Raw genomic sequence first — 22440 nt, forward strand, 5'->3', positions numbered from 1 at the left:
TGCCATATGACTTTTGAAGCCAGGTCATTAAGGCAATATAGCTTTTACTTATTTATCTCTCCAGACTTATCTTGGGACCCAGCCGCCATGTTGTGAGGAAGCCCATACTCTATGAGGAGGCTCTGTAGATATTTTAGGCGAGAGCTGAGGTCCTAGCTAACAATCAATATCAACTGCCAAACACGTGAATGAGAGATTTCAAGATGAGTCCAAACACAACAACCATCTGACTGCAACTGCATGAATGAACCTGAGCAAGAAACACCTTGCTGAGCCCAGTAACCTCCACAAGAGACAAAGAAGAAAATAATCGCTATTGTCATTTCTCAGGCAGGCACAAGTTACTGGAATGTCTTAAGTCTCTTAATCTTCATATCAACCCCGTGACGTAGGTGTGACTCTCAGATGATTTTACAAGTTAGGAAATTGGAGAAATTAAGTAACTTCCCTAAGGTTATGCATTTCTAAGTGGCGGAGCCACAATCAGGCACTGGCTTGAGATCTCACTCTGCACCCGGGTACCACGCTCATCTGAAAGATCTGTGATTCTCTAACCATGGTCCACGTGTCATCTGTGAGGAAATCACCTGAGGTGCTTGTTCAAAGGAAGAAGCTAATATTATGACGTGTGTTTAAATGTTTCACATCATCTAATCCTCACTACTCTTCCTCTTAACAAAAGAAGAGCACGTCTCTTTGCAGGCACTAAGTAAGGAGAGCAGGATCTAGCTAGAATTTAGAACACTTTTATTTTCATTTGGCTCATTTGATACAAAACTCTCTGTTACGATTACACTTGTTTACCTACTGATTCAAGAGGCCAAAATCCCAAGATGAGGTGGGAAAAAACGGGAGCTGTTACACTCCTATTCTAAACATCCTCTTCTAACACTGATTTATTCTTTCCTAATAAGCGACAACGGACTTCTTGAAAAAGAGATTTGTAAATCCATGCACAACCTCTAAGGACCATGACTTTGTCGGGAGTTTTTTTGGGTCCCAAGGAGCTATGCAATCCTGGCCCAACACACATATCTGCATGTGACTACCCACTCACCACACTGATATTGCCCTGGGGCCAACCCTGGATTTTCTCTGGCTTGAGGAAGCCCTTCGATGTGGGAGCCGCCTCGGGCTGGGTTACGGGTCGCTTCCATCAGCGCTGGGCATTACCTGCAGTCTCTCGATGATGTTCCGGTAGTCCCTGGAAGCGGCCAGGACAGAGTCTCTGCGCGCTGCGTTGCGGGCCGTCAGCCGCCAGTTCATGGCGGTTTTCTGCACGAGGTTGTGGGACTTGAGGAAGAGGTTGTTGACCTGACTGTCCAAGTCCACGGGAATGGCAATGGCCCGGCTCTTGGCTGCAGGGTTGAGAGACAGGGCTTGTGAGCCCACAGCTCTAATGAGAGACCCCCAGAGATGCAAACGCCCCTCAACATCCCACAGGCAGCCGTGTCCATGCCTACAACGTTAGCATGGATACGCAGTTCAGCTGCACCTCACTATCTGTTAGGTCGGGTTTTCCAATGTGAATTCTGAGGCCAGCAGCTATGAGGGAAGTTACATACTCTGAGGTCATACGATTTAGGCAAGTCCAATGGGTTTCTCCAAGGAATGGTTTCTTAGGGGCTCAGATATATCTATACATTTTAAGAATTATCGAGACAGGGAACTCATCTGACCAGTAAACTGCTTTTTGAAAAATTCTCCAGTTTCATACTCTTTCAACCACCTACAAAAAGCTGTTTTAAGCCAAACATAGTACAGAAGACAACATCTACTATGAATAAGCTATTCTATCCATACAGGCTGTTGTTTTGCTTTTAACCACCTTAAAAAAAAGACGCCAACTCCAGTCTCATCACGAGAAAACCAGTCAAATCCACAAAGGGGGAACATTCTACAGATAACTTGACTAGGACAGCTGAGGATGGTCAAGGTCACAGAAAATAAGGAACGTCTGGACCCACTCCAAAATTCTTGCCTGGAGAACCCCATGGACAGGGGAGCCTGGCGGGCTACAGTCCATGGGGTCGCAGAGTTGGACATGACTGAGCACACATGAGCAACCGTCATGGACCAGAGACAACTAAATGCAATGTGGTGGCCTACACGGCACTGTGAACAGAAAAAGGACATTAGTGGAAAAGGGGCTGAAAACCAAGTCTGGACGTTTAGCTCATAGCAACATGGCTGGTAAGGTAAGATGCATTCAGCGGGGGAAACTGATGAAGGGTACCTGGGAACTCTGTGTTATCCTGGCAATGTTCTTATAAGTCTAAATCTATTGCCAAATGAAAAGTTAATTTAAAAATTAAGTTAGATAACCAGACGAGCAATCCTTCTTTCTATCTGGGAGATCCAACAACATTTAAAAAAAAAAAAAAAGCAAGACAACTCTTGCCTGTCTTCAAAGCTCCATGCCAGCAGAAGCACAAAAGTGCTGGGGTTCATGGGCTATGCAGTCTTCATGGTCTACTGTCTCACAAACACCAACGCTCCATGCCTTTTCTCATCACTGCCAAGACTGTTAAAACATTTCCTCTCTCTGATGATCACTGAGCTAGCGAACTCAGCAACTTGCCCCACTTTTAATCAAGAACCTCAAGAGGCACCATCATACATGGGCAGAATTTGGGGTTATCTGGGGATCCCATCTCAGGGTCCTATTTTATCACATCAGGAACCTATAATAACATACACCCTTTCAAAATCTTAATATCTTATTGTGAAATAGTGCCATGTAAATAATAAAAAGACATGAGTGCCTGCCACATGCGTACAAAGGGAATTAGGCAGGGAAGACTGCGATCGGGCAACAGGCCCAACAGAACACAACTGCTCAACAGCGCTAAGAGGCCTACTCATCTCCTCTGGTGTCTCCAGGGATCTAAAAAGCTACTAGAGGCAGATAACTCTTCTCAACTGAGGAAGGAAGGCTTTCCCTTTTCATAGTGTTTATGGGGAGGGGGTGGAACAGGGCAGTGGAACAGAGACCGACAAAATCAGGGTGAAGTAATGGTCATAACTTCCTTTCAAAGCTGCCGACAAGGGGCGGTGGGGAGCAGGAGGGGAGGGGGCAGGGGATGGAGAAGCTTTACCACCAAGAGGCAGAAGGGAGCAGACCACCATCTCTGACAAAGGGTGTTCCCTGGGGGTGGACATGCGCTTTGCGTGAAAAAAAAGTTCCCATATGGTCAACTATGTTTACTGGATTCAACAGATTACTTTCCCCAATGAGGGGCTTCCCAGGCCCTTGAACGCACTTGAGCATGCTGGAACTCGCCAAGAGCTGCCTAACATTTAACCATGCAATCTGGCTTTTCAAAGCCTATCTTTCTTTAGGACTTGCTGGCTCTGAACTTTGGGAGGTGCTGGCTTGAAGAGATGAAAGGGAGGTTTAAGAATCAAGAAGATCGCGGTTCCAGCCCTGGGTCTGCGGCCTCCAGTGTGAGGGCGCTCCGCCGAGCTATGGAGCTGGCGCTCTCTCCAGGGTGGCCTTGCTCCCTGCTGGGTGGCCCGTTTCCACGTGTGAAATCCAAACCGAGGCAGAGTCTTACCTACATCGGAGAGCACCCGGATGCAACTCTCCACCGCGGCCTTCTGGCTTGGCGTGAGCCAGTTGCAGTGGTAAACCCGGAACACACCCTGAAGCAGCTGCACGAAGACGGGCTGGCGAGTCTGCAAGAACGAGGACAAGGAGGAGGCCATGTGAAGACATTCATCTGTGGGCGACCGAGACACTGGTCAGCAGCAGACACTGCCCTGAACCACAGGTTCACAGACCCTTAGGCCAGAGTGGGAGGGGGTGGCCAGTGATGAACGGGATTCCAGAAGTGGCCAAGGCCAACGGAGACCAAATCAGAAGTATTTTAAGGCAATGCACAAACTTGATGCTAAGTCTGACCACTGGACGGAGCAGCAGAATCACAGCCTCAACGCTGGGATTCCTGTCTCGTTACCAACTGGCTGTGTGATTGTAGGCAAGTCACTTTACTTCTCTGACCTTTAACTTCATGCAACATATAAAATACAAAGACTGAGGCTGACGAACTCCCGGAGTTCTTTTCAGATGTTATATGAGTAGAACCCATATTTTTTAATCAGCCTTGATAAACTGGTAAGTGGATCTCACCTAGAATACTCATTTATTTCAGGCAGTGTCTCCAAAGATAAAAGGAGAATATGGTTCTCATGGTGACTATGCACAAGTGTTCATTTGCCAGAGGTGAGTACTTGCAAGTTAACTGCAGAGGAGGATTTATCCCTTTCCATGATAGTACACATTTGTACTTATTTTAAAATAAAAGAACTCAAACAACGACTTTAGCAATCTGACACTGACTTCCTGAAGCCATCTGCAGACTGTAATTCTGGTCTCCATCTGAAGCTCTCCACATCAGGGTAGCTTTAGACCTGCATGGCAAAGGTCACTGTGGATGGTACACTCCTCCACTGGCCTGCAATTTTAGGAGGATGTACTTGCATATCCCCTCTGAAACACAGGAGGACTTAATATAGCAAAGAAAAAAAGTACTGAAAACATACCATAGAAGTTTCTTAGATGAAAGGAAAACAAGTGTAAAGTGCTAGGGCAAAGGAAGATCACTGCAAGAAATTAAAATGGGTTATCAGATCCTTTATATGTGGAATCTAAAAAAAATGATACAACTGAATTTATTTACAAAACATAAGTAGACTCACAGAAATAGAAAACACACTTGCAGTTACCAAAGGGGAGAGTGATAAAGTAGGGGTTGGGATTAAAATATGCACGCTACTATATATAAAATAGATAGCCAGCAAGGACTTAGTGTATATAGCCCAGGGAAATATACTCAGTATCTTATAGTAACCTACAATGGAAAAGAACCTGAAAAAGAATAGACAGTGTGTGTGGATAACTGAATCACTTTGCTGTACATCTGAAACAAATGATCGACTATACTCCAATATAAAATAAAAGTGAAATTAAAAAAAAAAAAAAAAAAACCAGAAGCAGCAAACAAATGCCCACTCTACTGAGGGGATAGCACAGTATCCCTGAGGGGATGTCAAGTCCTGGTGACCGGGCTGGTGTCACACCCTTGGAGACTGGGCAGCCTTGGGTCTTGAGGCTGGACTGTCCTGGGGCTGAAGAAGCTGGGGAAGAAGTCGTGGCAGGTGAACCCACCCCTCAGGACCAGCAGTGGTGCCCGGTTCCCCCATCTCCAGATCCAGGTAGGCCCACCTATAGGTAAACAAAGCTTAGAGTACCCAAAGGAAGTCAGATCCCTTGGCCTGGAAGAGTTCGGAACAGCCCCCCAGTCTCCAGGTGGGGTCGCCACCCCCAGACTCCATCCTTAGAGTCACCCTACCCACGGAAGACAGAACCCTCAGTAGAGCGGTGTTGCAACGGTTGGGTTTTGTCTGGGAGGCGAAAAATACGGGGAAAGAAGTAAGGAGACACAAGCTTCTGTGTCTAATTTACAAGCCACAAACCTGACTCTTACTAAGGCTCTGCCTGGCCAAGGAAGCCCCGTTGGGCATGAAGAAATGCTGCCGCCTTGTGGCCGTTTCTCATAACAACAACTTTTAAACGTGCGCTGATGGGCACAAATAGACACAAGGCCTATTGGGCACAAAGAAATGCTGCCGCCTTGTGGCCATTTCTCATAACAACTTTAAAAGGCGTGCGGATGAGCACTGACTATTCAAGCCCTGCAGGGCTATAAAGGACATCTGACCTCAAGAAATACACCTTGGTGTAGTCCATCGAAAAATAATTCAAAAAACGGCAGATTTTCCAGAACCCTATTTCAACAGGTAAATCCTACACTGTTTAAAGAAAAACAAAAACACATGAAAAGATGCTTAACTTCACCAATTATTAAGAGAAATGCAAATCAAATCACATTGAAGTATCACCCCATACCACTCAGAATGGTCATCCTCAAAAAGCCTTCAAAGAATAGATGCTGGACAAGGCGTGGAGAAAATGGTGCCCTCATGCTGTTCAACAGAACGGAAATTGGTATAGCCACTACAAAGAACAGCAGGGAGAATCCTAAAAAAGCAGAGCTATCAAATGATCCAGCAATCCCACTATTAGGCATGTATCCAAAGGAAACCTTAACTCAAAAAGACACAAGCACCCCAACTTTCACTACAATCCTATTTACAATAGTCAGGACAAAGAAGCAACCAAAATAGCCAGCGACAGGTGAATAGACACCAGAGGTGTGGTCCATATAGACAATGGAATATGACTCAGGCATTAAAAAAACACACACACAATGAAATGATGTCATCTGCAGCAACACGGATGAATCTAGAGATGATAATACTAACTAAACTAAGAGACAGAATAATATCATAAAATATCAGTTAGAGATGGAGTCTAAAAATTGACTCATATGAACCACTTTATGAAACAGATTCGAACACTTTGAAAAAATCTGACAGTTACCAGAGGTAAAGGTAGGGGGTGAGGGGTAAATCAGAAGGTTGGCATTTAATATGGCATAATATGGCATGCCATATACACAGTAATATAAACATATTTTAATAAAATAGGAATCAACAAGGGCCTACTATATATCACAGAGAACTCCACTCAGCACTCTGAAATAACATAAATAAGTGAAGAGTCTAAAAAGCAGATATGTGGATATATATAAGGGAATCAAATTCAACAAACACAAACACAGCAATGTATATAAACTATCCTCTAGGGGATCTTCCCAACCCAGGGACCGAACCTCATATCTTATGTCTCCAGTATGGGCAGGCGGGTTCTTTACCACTAGGGCCACCTGGTGGTAAAACTATACAGCAAAGGAAAAATAAAATAAAATAAAATAAATAAATAAATAAATTAAATAAAATAAAAATTAAAAATAAAGAAATGCCTATCACATCCCTGAAAAGAGAAATGGTGGAACATCCCTGAAGCCGGAGCAGGCTAGGGTCACAGGCTGGACTGTGCTGGGGCTGAGGGAGCTGGGGAGGATGTACCAGCCAAGAGACTACCTTGGACCTGTAGTGCCTGGGCCCCCCAGGATGGAACCACCATCCCCAGATCCAGGCTGGCCCTCTTAGACCTAAGTCAAACCCAGTGCCTGCAAAGGATGGTGGACCTGCTGGGCAGGAAGACCTCTGCAAACTCACCTGGTCTCCAGGATCCTGCTGGTGGGGTTCTCACTTCCAGCCTCCTTTCTTTGGGCCGCCCCATCTACCTGCCATCTACCTATTGCACCCTCAGTACAGCACTTCTACGGGACCTGGGATTTGTCTAGGGGTGGTGAGCAAGGGTAAGTGGGGAAAGGTAACGAGATACAAGCCTTTGGGTGTCTGTTCGGGCAATTTCCACTCTAATTTACAACCCAGAGACAAGACTTTCTCAAAGGCTCTGGTTGCACAAGTTACATCAGTGGGGAATGGAAGACATGCTGCCCCCTTGTGGACGCTTCCCACAACTACAACGTGAAAACCCTTGAATTTGGGCCCTTAAGAACCCTGCCCTCAAGACACGCTCTGTGGGAAGTCATTAAAGATAAATTTAAAACAGGGCCGACTCTCAAGAAGCCAATTTCAAGCGCTAAATTATCCTCAAATTCTTTAAAAAGAAAACTCCCATGAAAACACGCTCAGCATCCCTAAAGATTAGGGAAATGCAAATCAAAACGAGGAGGAGGTTATTCCCAAGCAACAGTCGTTAAAAAGTCTACACAGAATAAATGCTAGAGAGGGCCTGAAGAAAACGGAACTTACTACGCTGTTGGCGGAAATGTACACTGGTAACAATCACTACAGAGAACTGTATAGAAATCCCCTCAAAAAAAATAGGGTTCCCATGAGATTCCAAGATTTTACTCCTGGGTGGGCATGTCTTCAGAGACAACCATCTTTCCTAAAGACACAGGCACCCCAACAATGTCTGTGGCACCATTTACAATAGAAAAGGCCTGGGAACACTGAAATGTCCATCCACAGATGAATGGATGAAGATATGCTACATATACCCAATGGGTTAAGATTCAGCCAGAAAACAGGAGAAAATCATGCCATTCGCAGCAACAAGAATGGACTGTGAGATGATCACACCAGGTCCAATAAGTCAGACAGAGCAAGACAAACATCAGGTATCACTTATATATCACATTTAAAAACGGATCACAGTGAAGCGATATTCAAATCAAAATGAGACTCACAGACAGGAAACTTAGAGTTAATGGGGGAAGCTGGGCAAGCGGTAAGGAGAAATTAGGAGGTTGGGATTAATATAAACACAGTGATACTCATAAAACTGATGATCAAGGTGGACCTACTGGAAGCACAAGGAACTCTACTCAACACTCTGTAATAACCTACGTGGGAGAAGAATCCGAAAAAGAAGAGCTAACAGTGTAAGTGAATCAAGTTGCTGCAGAACTCAAACACACGCAACATATCGTATCAACTGTACTACAAGAGAAAAAATAAAAATTAATGAAAATAAGTCCTCCTCTGAACCCATCAAACCTCAGTGACCCGGGCTGGTGTCACATCCCTGGAGCCTGAGTAGGCTTGGGTCCCAAGGCTGGACTGTGCTTGGGTTGAGGGAGCTGGGGAGGATGTACCAGCCGATGAAGCCGCCTTGGACTTGTAGTTCTTGGTCCCCTCTGATGGAACTTGAGATGGGGACTCAATGGCCTAACTTAAAGGAAAAAGAATCCTTCTACTAAATGAATTCTGTTGAGCCAACATCTATTGAGCATCTGCTCTGTTCCCATCTGGCACTTGAATCAACAAAAGATGAGTCAATCAGCCAGAGCAACTGATTCCTAATTTCCTATTCCAGCGGCCAATCTGGGGGCACCAGCTCACGCAACCTCTTGGGCTAATGAACATGTCTGCCCAGTACCTTCTGCCTGAGATTCTCCCCTGCTTAGTTCCCAAGGCTCTGTTTTGCTCATGGATTCCATCCTGAGGGCAAGATAACCCCTTAATCTCCCTCTGGCCTGTTGCATCATCTGTCCTTAATCATCTGTGCTCTGCCCAGGTCTTGTCTAGCCTATCGCTTCTTTTTCATGCCAAGACGTGCACTAGCAAGCGTTTATACTTGGACTTCACAATGCCCTTCTCCTGAGTCTACACAATTCACTTGCTCACTCAACAAATGAGCACCTCCCAGGGGCCAGGCATGGTGCTTAGGATAAAACAGTATCTGAGACACGTCTCTGCCCCCCGCTCACCCCACTCCATTGTAGCTTGCAGTCTAGCAGGACCCAGTACAAGCTGCCGATTGTTAAGCAACTACTAGGTACCAGGCATTGTGCTAGATATTCATGAACGTTCATTCTCCCAGTCATCCGCAGGTCATACTGGGTCATCATCCCAGTCATACTATAATCTTGTTTAACATGTAAGAAAGGGGTTCTGAAGCTCTGAGATCTCCCCAAGTTCATAGAACTGGGAAGGCCTGGAACCCAACTCTGTCCTGCTTTAAAAGCCTCCAAAGATTTTTTTAAAAAAATAATTTTACTTATTTATGGCTGTGCTGGTTTTTTGTCACTGCCCGAGCTCTCTCTAGTTGCAGCAGGTGGGGTTACTCCCTAGCTGTGGTGTACGGGCCTCTCACTGGGGGGGCTTCTCTTGTTGGGGAGCACAGGCTCTAGGGGGCCTGGGCCTCAGCAGCTGCAGCTCCCAGGCTCACGAGCTGTGCATGGCTCAGCTGCTCCGCGGCGTGTGGGATCTTCCCAGAGCGGGGATGGCACTCACGTCTACTGCACTGGCAGGTAGATTCTTGACCACACTGCCAGCAGGGAAGCTCCAAAAGGCTTCAGAGTTCCAGCCGCCCCTCAGACATTCCACTGGGGCCTTAAATGCAACAAAACTGCAAGTCCACCACTGTCCTCCCCCAGAAACACAGGCTAAAGAAAGGAAGCAAAGATACAAAACATGGAGGAAGGAAGGAGGAAGGTAGAAATCTAGCTGAGGAAACAAGACGAAGGCTTTTCAACAGATAAATAAGACAGGTTAGGAAAAACAGGTTAGAACAGCTTCAAAAACAGTATTCCTTCAAAATAATTATTCTAGAAATCCAGTTTAGACTATGTACTTTAACTATACTTGGATAACCGGGGCCTCTCTCCGGACATAAAAGGTTGGAGTTGATTTCTCTGGTCACTCCTGCCTAATAATTGGGTTAAACATGGTATCAGACAAGGGTAATGGAAGGAGGGAGCAGGGACCAAGACCAAAAACCGGAAAGAAAAAATTCCTGTTTAATGGTTTCCAATTACTTTGACTGGCTGACGTTGACATTTGGTTTTGCAACACAGTTTCACAGTCTCTAGGAGAATGGGAACTGCCTCATAGCAATGGTCACTTTTAATTACAAGGAAGCAAGTTCATCCTGATTAACCAAAGCACTTGGCTCTGAGTAGAACAGCTCTTGGTAAGGCACACATTTTGGCCTCGAGCAACTCACGTGCTTGGGGTCTGACAAGTTCTTATTCCCCAATGACTCAAAAACCATGTACAGACATGCTGAAGGTGGTATTCTAACTTTATGATACTTTAGAGATAACCAAAGGCTAGCAGTTAAGCTAAATTAGGTAGAAGGTTACCAACAGTTCCTAAGAAAACATATCTCACTAAAAACTCCAGAATTCAAGTTTTAGAGTCAGACAGATCTGGGTTGAAATCATGGTTTTGCCAATTAGCAGTGGTGACCATGGTTGAGGATGGTAATTTAATCCCCTGAGCCTCATTTGTTCACCTGCAAAATGGGGATAATACTGTGAGTACTAAGTTAATACAAACTCCTCTGCATGAGGAGCAGAACAGCAGTATCTAAAGAACGTACCAGTGATACCACAGTGGCCGTGAATCACTCTTCTCCTGGAGAATTTACCTCAATTAAGGTTATTTGTCTACAATTCAACCAGCCTGGGCCATGCATCAACCCCAGGACACCCTCCATCTATATGCTTGACAAGGATGGTTACTCCTGCTCTTCCGGCCACGGGAGACCAAGTCTTATTTTCACTCTGCAGGCTGTGTACACGGACCTGCAGTAAGACTTCCACAGCCAATGACCCAGACCTCAGTTACAGAAAGAGTGACTTATCCAAGAGTAATGAAAACATCTCCCAGGTCCAGGGATTCACACGTTTGAAATTCCAAGTACACTGGCAATCAGCCTGCAGGGCCGCTGCACAACTCCAGGAGGCGCCAGTGATCAGCAGGTGCTGGGGCTGGTGGGACATGGTAGCCACAGTATCAAGGCTCAAGGACGTCTCAGTCCCGCTGGCCACGTAACCCCTTCTGATGAACTGTAGGCACACATTTGGGGTTATAATGGAGATTCCCAGACATGTTTGATTAAGTGTTGGACTTGCCTAGTGGTCCAGTGGTGAAGAACCTGCCTGCCAATGCAGGGGATAGGGGTTCCATCCCAGGTCTGGAAAGATCCCACATGCCACAGAGTTACTAAGCCTGTGCACCCCAAGTACTGAGCCTGTGCTCTAGAGCCCCAGAGGCGAGACCACCGCGCTCACGTGCTGCAAGTACTGAAGCCCCCCTACAATGAGAAGCCCGAGCGCGGCCACTAGAGAAAGCCCACGTGTAACAACAAAGACCCAGTGTGGCCCAAAATAAAAATATATGTAATTTGTTTAAAAAGTGTTAACATGCTACCACTCATTTGAAAGCTGCTTGTCTTTCTAAGGTTGGAGGTAAGGAATCAACAAGATTAAAGAGGGGGGAAAAAAAGAAGGCATTTTAAGGAAAAAAAAATCAACAGCCATAGAACCATCTGGTCTCAGGTACTTCATTATCCACGCAATTCCTGTAAAAACCATTCTCCGCAAAGAGAAAAGCATCTGTTATTAATGCTTCGCGGAGGGCTGGCTCATCCACAGGCGCTCACTCCAGAATCAGCACCGAGTCCATCAGCCGAGGAGCTCCTGGGAATTACCTGCATCTCTGTCCGCATTTCTTACCTGCAAAGTCGTACTCTGGTCTGAGAAGGGAGAACTGAAGAACGTGGTGACGATGCTCATGACAATCTCGGTGACATACTTCTCCAGAACGGAGTCTGCGTGCTTCCGGTCACTTGTGTTGTTACAGGCCTGCAGGACAAGCCAATGCTTTAGACACTGTACCAAAACCTGCAAGTTCCTTGCAGAGTTAAGACATCTGTGACGATTTCTGCTAATCGCCCTTAACAAAGCAAAGGCAAAAGCCTGCAAGTCAATACTTCTCCTCTTGAGAGAGAACAATTAGGGACTTCCCTGGTGGTCCAGGGGTTAAGACTCCATGCTTCCAATGCAAGGGGCATGGGTTTGATCCCTGGTCGAGGAACTACGATTCTGCATGCCATGTGTGGTGTGACCAAAAAATAAAAATAAATGAAACAATAAAAGACAGCAATGATTTAAAAGAAAAGAATCATGGAAAAAGAGAAACAGATCAGCTTGGATATCACAGTGAAGAATTATAAAACATTAAAGTTGGCAAGGGACCTACAAGGCCATCACTTCCTAATTCCTACCAACTTGTGGCCAATCTAAAGCCTCAAAAGGCACTAATAGGCTTAATACCTACAGTTGCCTCTAGGTGTCCTAAAAGTAAACTGTGTAAGTCATTCATCTTCTCTAGGTCATAGGTAACTAATGCATATAATCAAGATACTTAATCAAGTATTACCACTGAGGTCCACTGGGCATGATATTCTCCAAACCTAAACACTCCTCCATTCATTGAAAACTCTACTGAGCCACAGTCCAGCTGAAAAGAGTGGGCTGTGACTCAGAGTAACTGTCTGTGTAAGTTTAGGGGTGAAGGGAGACTTCAGGTTTCACCTGGACTTTAGATAACTTTGCTGCTTAGTATATGATTACACATTTAGAAGAACAGGTTTAAGAAATTCATTTTTTTTTTTTTTTTTTAGAAATTCATTCTTTTTTTTTGACCACAACACATAGCTTGCGTGATTTTCAGTTCCCCAACCGAGGATTGAACCTCGGCCCTTGGCAGTGACGGCAAGAGCTCTAACCACTGGACTACCGAGGACTTCTCCCCAAATATTTAACATCCATTTCATTACCAGACTCATTAGCCCTCTAATTTGAGATACAAAATCACATATATAATTTTAAAAATTATGAAGTAAAGGGTAAAACCATCAAATTTTATTAACTGTCATGTTCTGAGTCCAGTGATGAGCAGTTGGTAGAGACACATCCAAAAGTAAAGTTAGCAATGAATTTTGAAGCATTTTTGAACAGCTTAAGGCAGGGATGAGCCAAGTTAAGGGCTGGTGGCTGTTTTTATAAATAAAGTTTTACTGGAACCCAGCCATGCCCATCTGTTTACATACCAGTGTGGTCACTCTCACGCCACCAGAGCAGAGCTGAGAAGCTGTGACAGAGACACATGGCCCACAAAACCAAACATGTTTACTATCTGGGTCTTCACAGAAAACTCTGTCAAGTCCTGATTTAAAGAAGCAAAGCAGGATTTCCATTTCAAGCCAAACCCTCAGATTGATGGGATTAAAAGACTAGGAAGAATTTGAGATTAAAATATACACATGTTTAAATTATATATATATCAACCCTGAATACTCATTGGAAGGACTGATGTTGAAGCTGAAGCTCCAGGATTTTGGTCACTTGATGCAATCTGCCAACTCACTGGAAAAGTCCCTGATGCTTGGAAAGATCGAGGGCAGAAGGAGAAGAGGGTGTCAGAGGGTGAGATGCCTGGATGGCATCGCCAATGCAATGGACATGAACTTGGGCAAACTTCAGGAGATGGTGAGGGACAGGGAGGTCTGGTGTGCTGCAGTCCATGGGGTCGCAAACAGCTGGACATGACTGGGTGACTGAACAATATATATCTGTGATGCCAACACTGGAGTGTTATTAAACATAGTCCTTGATTAGAAGGAAATTAAGTTCTGGTAGGCTCCTTGTTTTATACTGGTAACTGTACAGTCAGGAGAAAATGCCACATTCTATAATTCTACAATGCACTTTTCTTTTTCCTTTTTAGCATCACAATGTTTCTGAAATTGGGATTCATTTCACAATTATTCTGTGAAGGACTGAGTTACTTTCCCCCAACCTGACCACCACACAACTCCTATTAAATCCATGATGTGCCTTGTGAGGGTGTAGTCCCATGACTTTCAAACAAATATTAAGTTCACTGCAAAACCAAATCAAGACTGAAGCCACCCCAAAGGCTGGGTCAGAAAAGCAACAGGTGGGAAAGTGATGTGATCTGAAGGATCCTTGACACCAGACCTTAGGAGATAAATGCTAACACTCAGGAAGGTGTCCTTCGAGGAGAGACTCCTTGTGAAAGCAGACAAAACTCTATACGTCTGATTTTAATATGTCCCAGATTATCATTCCCAAATCAATTCATAAAGGATGAAATGAAAACCAGAAATAATCTACCTTCCCAGAAGCTTGATGAATAAAATCTATTTTCAAGCTAGGAGTAAAAGATCAAGAGAAATGAGACGTAGTGAAAGAGTCAGGTACCTCCTTGTGCCACCAACTAGTAAGTTGTAATGACGTGATTGTCATCCGTGTGTCTGCGCAGGGAGATCCGTGCCCACACACACACCCTCCCCTGCCTCCTCAGTTCCAGAAAGCCTTACCCTGCAGATGTCAACAAGGAAATTCTCAAACAATTTCCACATGTGATTGCTGGTATAAATCTCCTTCATTTCCACTTCCGTATCCACATAGCAGTGATTCAGGAAGTTAATATAGGCAATTTTAACCTGAAAAAGACAAACAGGTTTTTCCGTAAAAATCAACTTGTTCATAGTACATGTGGGACTGACTAGCTCCCTCAAATGAACAATGACAAAGACAGACCAAGATGGCCATCCCATTTTCTTGTGACCACTGAATTTCTATGGCTTTTTGATGGTCAGAATTCACCATGATGAAATCTGAAAACAAAGCTTTTAGAAGAGAAAATGTTCATGACCTCCAGGTAAAGAATGGAACAAAACACTGTGACCACAGAAGATGGACAGGTTTGACTACATTATAGTTAAGAGTTTCTACTCATGAAATGGCCCTGTTACAAGAGTTAAGTGACGCAATTTGAGAGAAGCTGTTTGCAATGCATATCTCCACAAGGAATTCTTACAGATCTGTGCGTGTGAGATGGACATGCCAAGGAAAAAAGGGGCAAAAAGTGTGATCTGATACTTACTTAAAGGAATAGTAAATATCAAAAACAATATATGGAAAGGCGCTGAATCTCATTTAGTAATCAAGAAGACAGAAATTAAAACCACTATGAGATATCACTATACACCCGACAGACTGAAAATAATAAATAATAAAGGGCAAGGTAACAGTTAGAGCTGGCAGCATTTGGAGGAAGGCGTGGCAAGAGCCCCGCGGTGAGGGGCAGCTGAGGGAAAACTGCTGGGAGGCACTTCACCCCGTCAAGTCCAAAGAAAGAAAGGCACCCTGCGTGACACAGCACTGCTGAGGGTTCACCCTGCAAAACGTGCAGCTTTTCCAAAGAGCGGTCTAAAAACAGTACATGTTCACTACATACTAAGTAATCCATGCTGTGCTGTGCTTGGTCGCTCGGTCGTGTCCACCTTGTTGCAACCCCACGGACTGTAGCCATCAGGCTCCTCTGTCCATGGGATTCTCCAGGCAAGAACACTGGAGTGGGTTGCCATGCCGTTCTCCAGGGCATCTTCCCAACCCCAGAGACTGGACCCAGGCTCCTGCATTGCAGGTGGATTTTTTACTGTCTGAGCTACCAGGGAAGCCCAAGAACACTGGAGTGGGGAGCCTCTCCCTTCTCCAGGGCATCTTCCCAACCCAGGAATCGAACCAGGGTCTCCTGCATCGCAGGCGGGTTCTTTACCAGTTGAGCTACCAAGGAAGCACACATATGTGCACGTTCTCTCTCTCTCTATATATATATATACACACACACACATATATATAAATGCATACGTATATATACTAATAATATAAATTAATACTATATATTTTAAAACACAAAGAAAAAAATATATATTGCATGGTCCATTTTGTTGTTGTTGTTCCTAGTTAATGTATATGAATAGGGAAAACAAAAGCTGAAAGGATTTACTTCAAAAACCTTACAGGTATTTATTATGGGCAGTAAAATTGTAGATTACTTTCCATTTCTTACTGGTTACCGGCAGTTCCTGAATATTTTAAAGCTGTCATTCATGATTTTTGCATTGCAAGTTTTTGTTTTAAAGAATAAACCTATTAAGTTTTACACTGGTGTGAACTGTCTCTCTAGCCACCCTTCATCTCATTTCTGAGAAGTCCGTTCAGCTGAATGCTCCGGTTTCAACAGGTGAAATGATTGGTTCCAGAGCTGAAACCCCGCAGCAGTTTCCTGTTCTTCCTCAAGGAGACAAAAAGAAAGACTTCCCCAGTCATTCCTCTCACACAAAATCAAGGCTCAAGAGGATGCTGTTTTGGCCACTGGAAGTCTGACAGCTAAGGGAGCCATGGGTGTCAAAGCTGTGAGGTCCCACCTGGGTCAGCTCCCATCCAGCCACGACCCCCCCACCATATGGAGAGACACGAGCAGAGCCCAGCCACCCTGGGGACACGGCCGCTCACCTCGGGGATGCAGTCCTCGTGGGTCACCACGCGGACAATGTCATCCAGCGGGAGCAAGGAGTTGCATTTGATCTCCGTGTAGACGTTCTTGCCCTCCGTGCACACGGCCAAGAGCTCCACCAGATGGATGTGGTACATGAGGGGGCTGTTCTCATCCATCCGGTCCCGCTCGGACCTCATCATCTGAATCAGGGTCTGGAAAGAGGCTCTGTCGTTGTAGAACACGAGGACATCCTCTCCTGAATTAACCAGCTGTGATCAGTGAGAGAACGAGACTTGTTTATAGCATAAGCTTGCCGGGATGGGGGAAGCATTAAAAAAGAAATCTATTCACACAGAAAGAGATGTTCTGTCAGCATTTACCTTCCAAATCCAGTTGCATTTATATTACTGAACTCATCCACACTTCATTCATTTTTATTACTAAACAACTAAAAAATTCAGCAGCAGCATTTTCATTCAGATATAAAAATATCACAGCAGTCCTAAAGCACTATTTAGGGGAAGAGAAAGTCTACATACCAGCATTCATGTATCAAGCAAAAATGTAGATTTCCAGCCTGCCCTTGTATTTCCCCTAATAATTGGGCTATGATTTTTTTTCTTTTTAATGCTCCCATCTCCTTTTTAGGCTTTGTAAGTATTTTTCTTACAGCTCTTTCATACACTGCATTATTTCTTCACAATCACAAATAATCCAATTCTAAGTAAGACACACCCTTCCTTTCGGCACTCAAAGAGTCAAGGCATTCCAATTCATAACTTGTCTGCTGGGGACTGGGGGTTCTCATTAATTAAGAATTAAGTGTTGAAATTGTTCAGCACTGCATGAAATATGGAAGATCCAAAAAGGGCTGACACAGAAGTCAAAATAAATATGGTCAATATTATTCACTTAATAACAGCTAACCTTTATGAACTCTGAAAATGTTCCCACAATAGCTTACAATACCAACTAGAGCAGCAATTCCAATCAATGGTAGCTATCATTGTCATCTTTATCTCATTTAACTAGCCTATAAGTTTCTCAATCCTGAATCACACAGCCTGGGACATGGAACAGTAGACATTCGTATCCCAGGTCAAGCCAATACTTTTATTGACACTATACCATCTTTCACGGAAATCATATATGTAGATAAGACCATAACTCCAAGTGTTATCTGAACTTACTTGACATTCCACTTATTTTTAAAGGTAGAAAGATGACAGCAAGCACCTACAGAAGCTGAAGTACCGAGGGTGACAGAGGACCCCCCCCCAGGACAGACGGCATCCATGGGCACCGTCTCACAGAGATCCCAGGGGGACTTTGCCCCAATTCTACTGACCAGCTTCTCATGAAGCATCAACAACAATATTCCCAGCTAGTTAATTAGGTGGATAATTTTTTTTTTTTTTTAAATCACAGAATTCACAAGAAGAACTTCTTTGACTCAAAGGATTCTATCCACATTTAACCTGGATTCACTGTATTTTGGTTCAATTTTCTTGGGGTGTTTTACTCTCTCAGAAGAATCCTAGCCAATGATCCTTAAAATAGATTTATTGCTATGAAAAAGTTGATTGGACTTTGGCTGTTTCTACAGTTTAAGCTCACACACACAAGATCACACACACTTGCACGCACACACACACACATTACTTTCTTTTTTTTAATGGCCCCTGGACAGGGTGCCAGGTCATACAAATAAAATTAAATAATTTGTAAGTTCCTGCAGAAGATCAGATAAAGGTATTTAGAAATACATAGCTGTCACCTCAGCCATGACCATGTCTTGGCACTTCTTGATGAATTTCCCTTCAGCCTTGACGATCGTCTGCAGGAACTTGATGTACTGGACATTTCGACCGTGAGTCTCGATGCAGTGGACAAAGTGCTGGACAACCCGCTCGTTGATCTCGCTGCATAGCTGGAAGTTGTTCATGAAGATGTGCTGCATCGTGACGGCTTCCAGGATCTGACGCAAGAGCAAGGGCACACAGACATGGTCAAAGGAAGGGCAAGGCGAGAAGGAGTCACCCCAACACAGGCAGAGGGCATTCAACCCCGCGAAAGCATCGTTCCCCATTCTCCCTTCTGTATGGTGTTCCTGTTAACTCAACTTTTTTAGTCATGTGGAATAAAGCCACAGGACAGTAAACAAATCATTCATTTTCTGCTGAATGAATTTCAGAGGGAAGCTCAGCACCCAGATCAAGAAACAAAATAGACCCCTCTATGGCCCACCCTCTCCAAGTTTAACCATTATTTTGACTTCCACAACCACAGATTAGTTTTGCCCAGTCTTGAACCTCAAGCATCCTCTTCTACCTGCCTTCTTTTGTTCAAACTGCAATACTGTCCTCCGTGTTGTTGTATGTGTTAATAGCTTGTTTACTATCACTACTACATACATCCCATTGCATGAATATACTGCATGTATTTATCTGTTCTACTGCTGATGGGCATTTGGGGGAGTGACTTAGCAACTAAATCACCACCACCAGCACCAGTCTTAAGGGTAAGTACTGACACAATTCTTATGACATATGTGATGAACAGTGTCACTCTGAACATTCTTCTAAATGTCTTCTGATAAATGAAATGTATGCATTTCTGTTGGCTTTATACCCAGGAGCAGAGTCATTGGGTTGCAGAGTTCAAATACATTTGGCTTTAGAAGATACTCCCAAACAGCTCTGAAACAGATTAGATTAACAATGTACATTCTACATAACAGCTCCTCCATAGTCTTGCCAATACTGAGTAGATGTCCGTTTGTTAATTTCATATTTTGTTGTAAGTATCTTCCTTGATTTGCATTTATCTGATGACGAACCATGTTGAGGGCTTGGTGATGTTTGCTGGCCATTTAGATAATCTCGATGGCAGAGCAACCCATTTTAAAGTTTTTAGCTCATTTGAAAAAGTGGGCTGATTTTCCTCATGGACCTTCTGGAGTTTGTTACTTCTACTGGGTGTGAAGTTGCTCCTGGACGTGACCACCGTGAACGCTTTCTCTCTCTCTCTGTGGCTTGTCTTCGCTTGCTCTTTACAGTCTCATTTGATGACTATAAGTTCTTAATTTTTTTTTTTTTTTTTTTACAGATTTTTTATCTTGGACCATTTTTAAAGTCTGTATTGAATTTGTTACAACATTGCTTCTGTTGTTCATGTATTGTTTTTTTGGCCAAGAGGTATGTGGATGGGATCTTAGCTTCCTGACCAGGGGCCAAACCCACACCCCGCCCCCCTGCACTGGAAGGCAAAGGCTTAACCACTGGACCACCAAGGAAGTTCCGTGTTCTTAATTTTTTTTAAGAAGTCTGACTTACTGATATTTTCCTGCATGACTAGCGCTCTTTGCATTCAGTGTGAGAAAAGTTCCTTTCCATAAGGTCATGAGGATATATTTTCATGTTTTCCTTCAGAAGCTTCATTTTGTACTTTTTATCCAGACTTACTGAGTTATTAGGTTTAATGACTGGTGTGAGGTAAGGGGCTTTAACCTTTTCATCTTTTGCCTTTTCTTTTTGTTAACATGACAAAGATGGAATATGACTCTCCAATGCAGCAGTTCTTCTTCTGGAAAGCTCCAGCAGTATGGATTAGTATTTACGTTTGTGTGTGTATGTGAGTATGCGTTAATGTACAAGGCTGTCCTTTGCAGTACTGCTCATGAGCCAAAAATCAGACACTGCCGAACTGTCCCTTAATAAGGAAATGGTTTCAAAAAAGTTACAGCCATTCTGTGCGTGTGTGCTCAGTTGCTTGTCGTGTCCAACTCTCTGCGACCCTAAGGACTGTAGCCCACCAGGCTCCTCTGTCCATGGGATTCTCCAGGCAGGAATACCGGAGTGGGTTATCATTTCCTCCTTTAGGGGATCTTTCCAACATAGGGATCAAACCCATGTCTCCTGCACTGCAAGCATATTCTTTTACCACAGAGCCACCAGGGAAGTATTTAGCCATGAAAATCAATGAGAAAAATTTATATATCTCTGACTTACAAAGATAGCCAAGATGTGTAAGTAAAAAAGACAAAATACAAAAACTAGGTGTACATTGTACCACCATTTTCCTGTAAAAAAGTGTAACACATATGTAACATATTAAAAACATATGTAATTAAAATGTAACATAATTGTATTTTACATGGATGCATTATGTTTTGTGTGAACATAGAAAACTTGATGCATGACCTCAGGAGGATGGGGCTGGACGGTGAGAATTGGTACTTGGCTACAGCTGGAGTTTGACATAATGAGGAATGCTACTAAGAGAAAATACATTTATCTTGCATCTACCACCTCTTCCTTCCTCCTCCTGCCTTTTTTTCTCATAAAGTATTTGCGTCCTCCTGAGAGCCGATCAAAATGTTCCCTGTCGGAATGAAGGTTGCATCATAACAAGTCCCAATGGCCACAACAGCAAAAGAACAAGCTGTTCTCCTCTCTTCCTGCTTCCACCCCTCGCCGTCCTCCTCCCTGCAGAGTCCCAGACAGGCCTCTAGTCTTACCCCTGGGTTTAGAAACAGGTTTATGTGTTTGTGGAGCAGAGCCTGATTCTGCTGGTTGCCGGCACAGAAATTCTGAAGAAACTCATGAGCCAGCCTCATTATCTCCTGCATCTTGGTGTCTTCAGCCTGTGAGGGAGAAGACAGACGAAAAACAGGTTGAAGACCCAGCTATGTCTTTGGCAAGAGAAGGTCAAATGGAGAAAGCAACGATCTCTAGGCTAGGAGGCCAGGTTCCATGATGCCCCCATCCCCTCGACTAATGTGGGGCTCTGGGGGTGTTTCAAGGGGCTGGCTACATAAAAACACTGGGAGGGGGGGGTGCTGCACCGCTGACTCTTGCAGGGAAGTCAGAAATTTGTCTATGCTTCATGGAGGAAAATGAATTCTCTCCCACTAGCCTTGGGCAGTCAAATGAAATGATTTTATCATGGAAAAAGGACATCAAGAATGAAAGCTAAGAGGAAGTCTCTGAGATCCCACTGTCTAGCAATTGTTGAAATTTCTAAACCCCCTACTTCTGAAAATACAGATGGACAGCAGAGCAGGGGCCAACTTCATCACTGGCTATAAGCACATCTCCCAGCTCTCAGGCACACATTTTCAAGTTGCCTTAACCTACGGACACCCTAAATTCTGGCAGCAGTTAACACAGCAAAGTGGAACTCTAGATTCTAAGTTGGGGCAAATGTACCTGTCTTGACTCCTTTCCCCGTCACCTGACACGATTTAACCTAAGACTCAGCTTCCCTACTTACACAATCAGCATAATGTGTGTCTCAGGCATTTCACATGGCTGATTAGAGATTCTCATGTCATGTATCAAAAACACATACTCAGTAAGCAACTAGGGTACACAGTACAGCAAAGGCAAGTATAGCTATTATCTTGCAACAACTTTTAATGGAATATAATCTGTAAGGATACCAAATCCTTTTGCTGTACCCCTGAAACTAATATTGTAAACCAACTACACTTCAAAAAAATACACTCGATATTTGTAAAGAGTTAGATGCCTATGTTAATCCTAAAGGAAATGAACCCTGAATGCTCATTGGAAGGACTGATGCTAAAGCTCCAATACTTTGGCCACTTGATGCGAAGAAGTGACTCACTGGAAAAGATCCTGATGCTGGAAAAGACTGAAGGCAAGAGGAGACAGAGGACCAGATGATTGGATGGCGTCACTGACTCAACAGACATGAGTTTGAGCCAACTCTGGGAGATGGTGACGGACAGGGAAGCTTAGTGTGCAGAAGTTCATGGAGTCTCAAAGAGTCAGACATGACTGAGCAACTCAACAACAGCAGCAACAACAA

General features: G+C 44.0%; 1 protein-coding gene across 1 annotated transcript in view; it reads right to left on the bottom strand.

Moving 5' to 3' along the window:
* Positions 1-22440, bottom strand: part of ITPR1 (inositol 1,4,5-trisphosphate receptor type 1) — a 347438-nt gene that overhangs the window by 134484 nt on the left and 190514 nt on the right. The window contains exons 31-37 of the mRNA XM_061128046.1: positions 21125-21250; positions 18383-18583; positions 16623-16874; positions 14639-14764; positions 11967-12095; positions 3558-3678; positions 1174-1358 (exon numbers count right to left, since the gene is read on the bottom strand). Of these exons, the coding sequence (XP_060984029.1) occupies positions 1174-1358; positions 3558-3678; positions 11967-12095; positions 14639-14764; positions 16623-16874; positions 18383-18583; positions 21125-21250 (1140 nt within the window). The remainder of the gene's footprint in view (positions 1-1173; positions 1359-3557; positions 3679-11966; positions 12096-14638; positions 14765-16622; positions 16875-18382; positions 18584-21124; positions 21251-22440) is intronic.

This window comes from Dama dama, chromosome 24, assembly GCF_033118175.1.
Source record: "Dama dama isolate Ldn47 chromosome 24, ASM3311817v1, whole genome shotgun sequence".
NCBI lineage: Eukaryota > Metazoa > Chordata > Mammalia > Artiodactyla > Cervidae > Dama > Dama dama.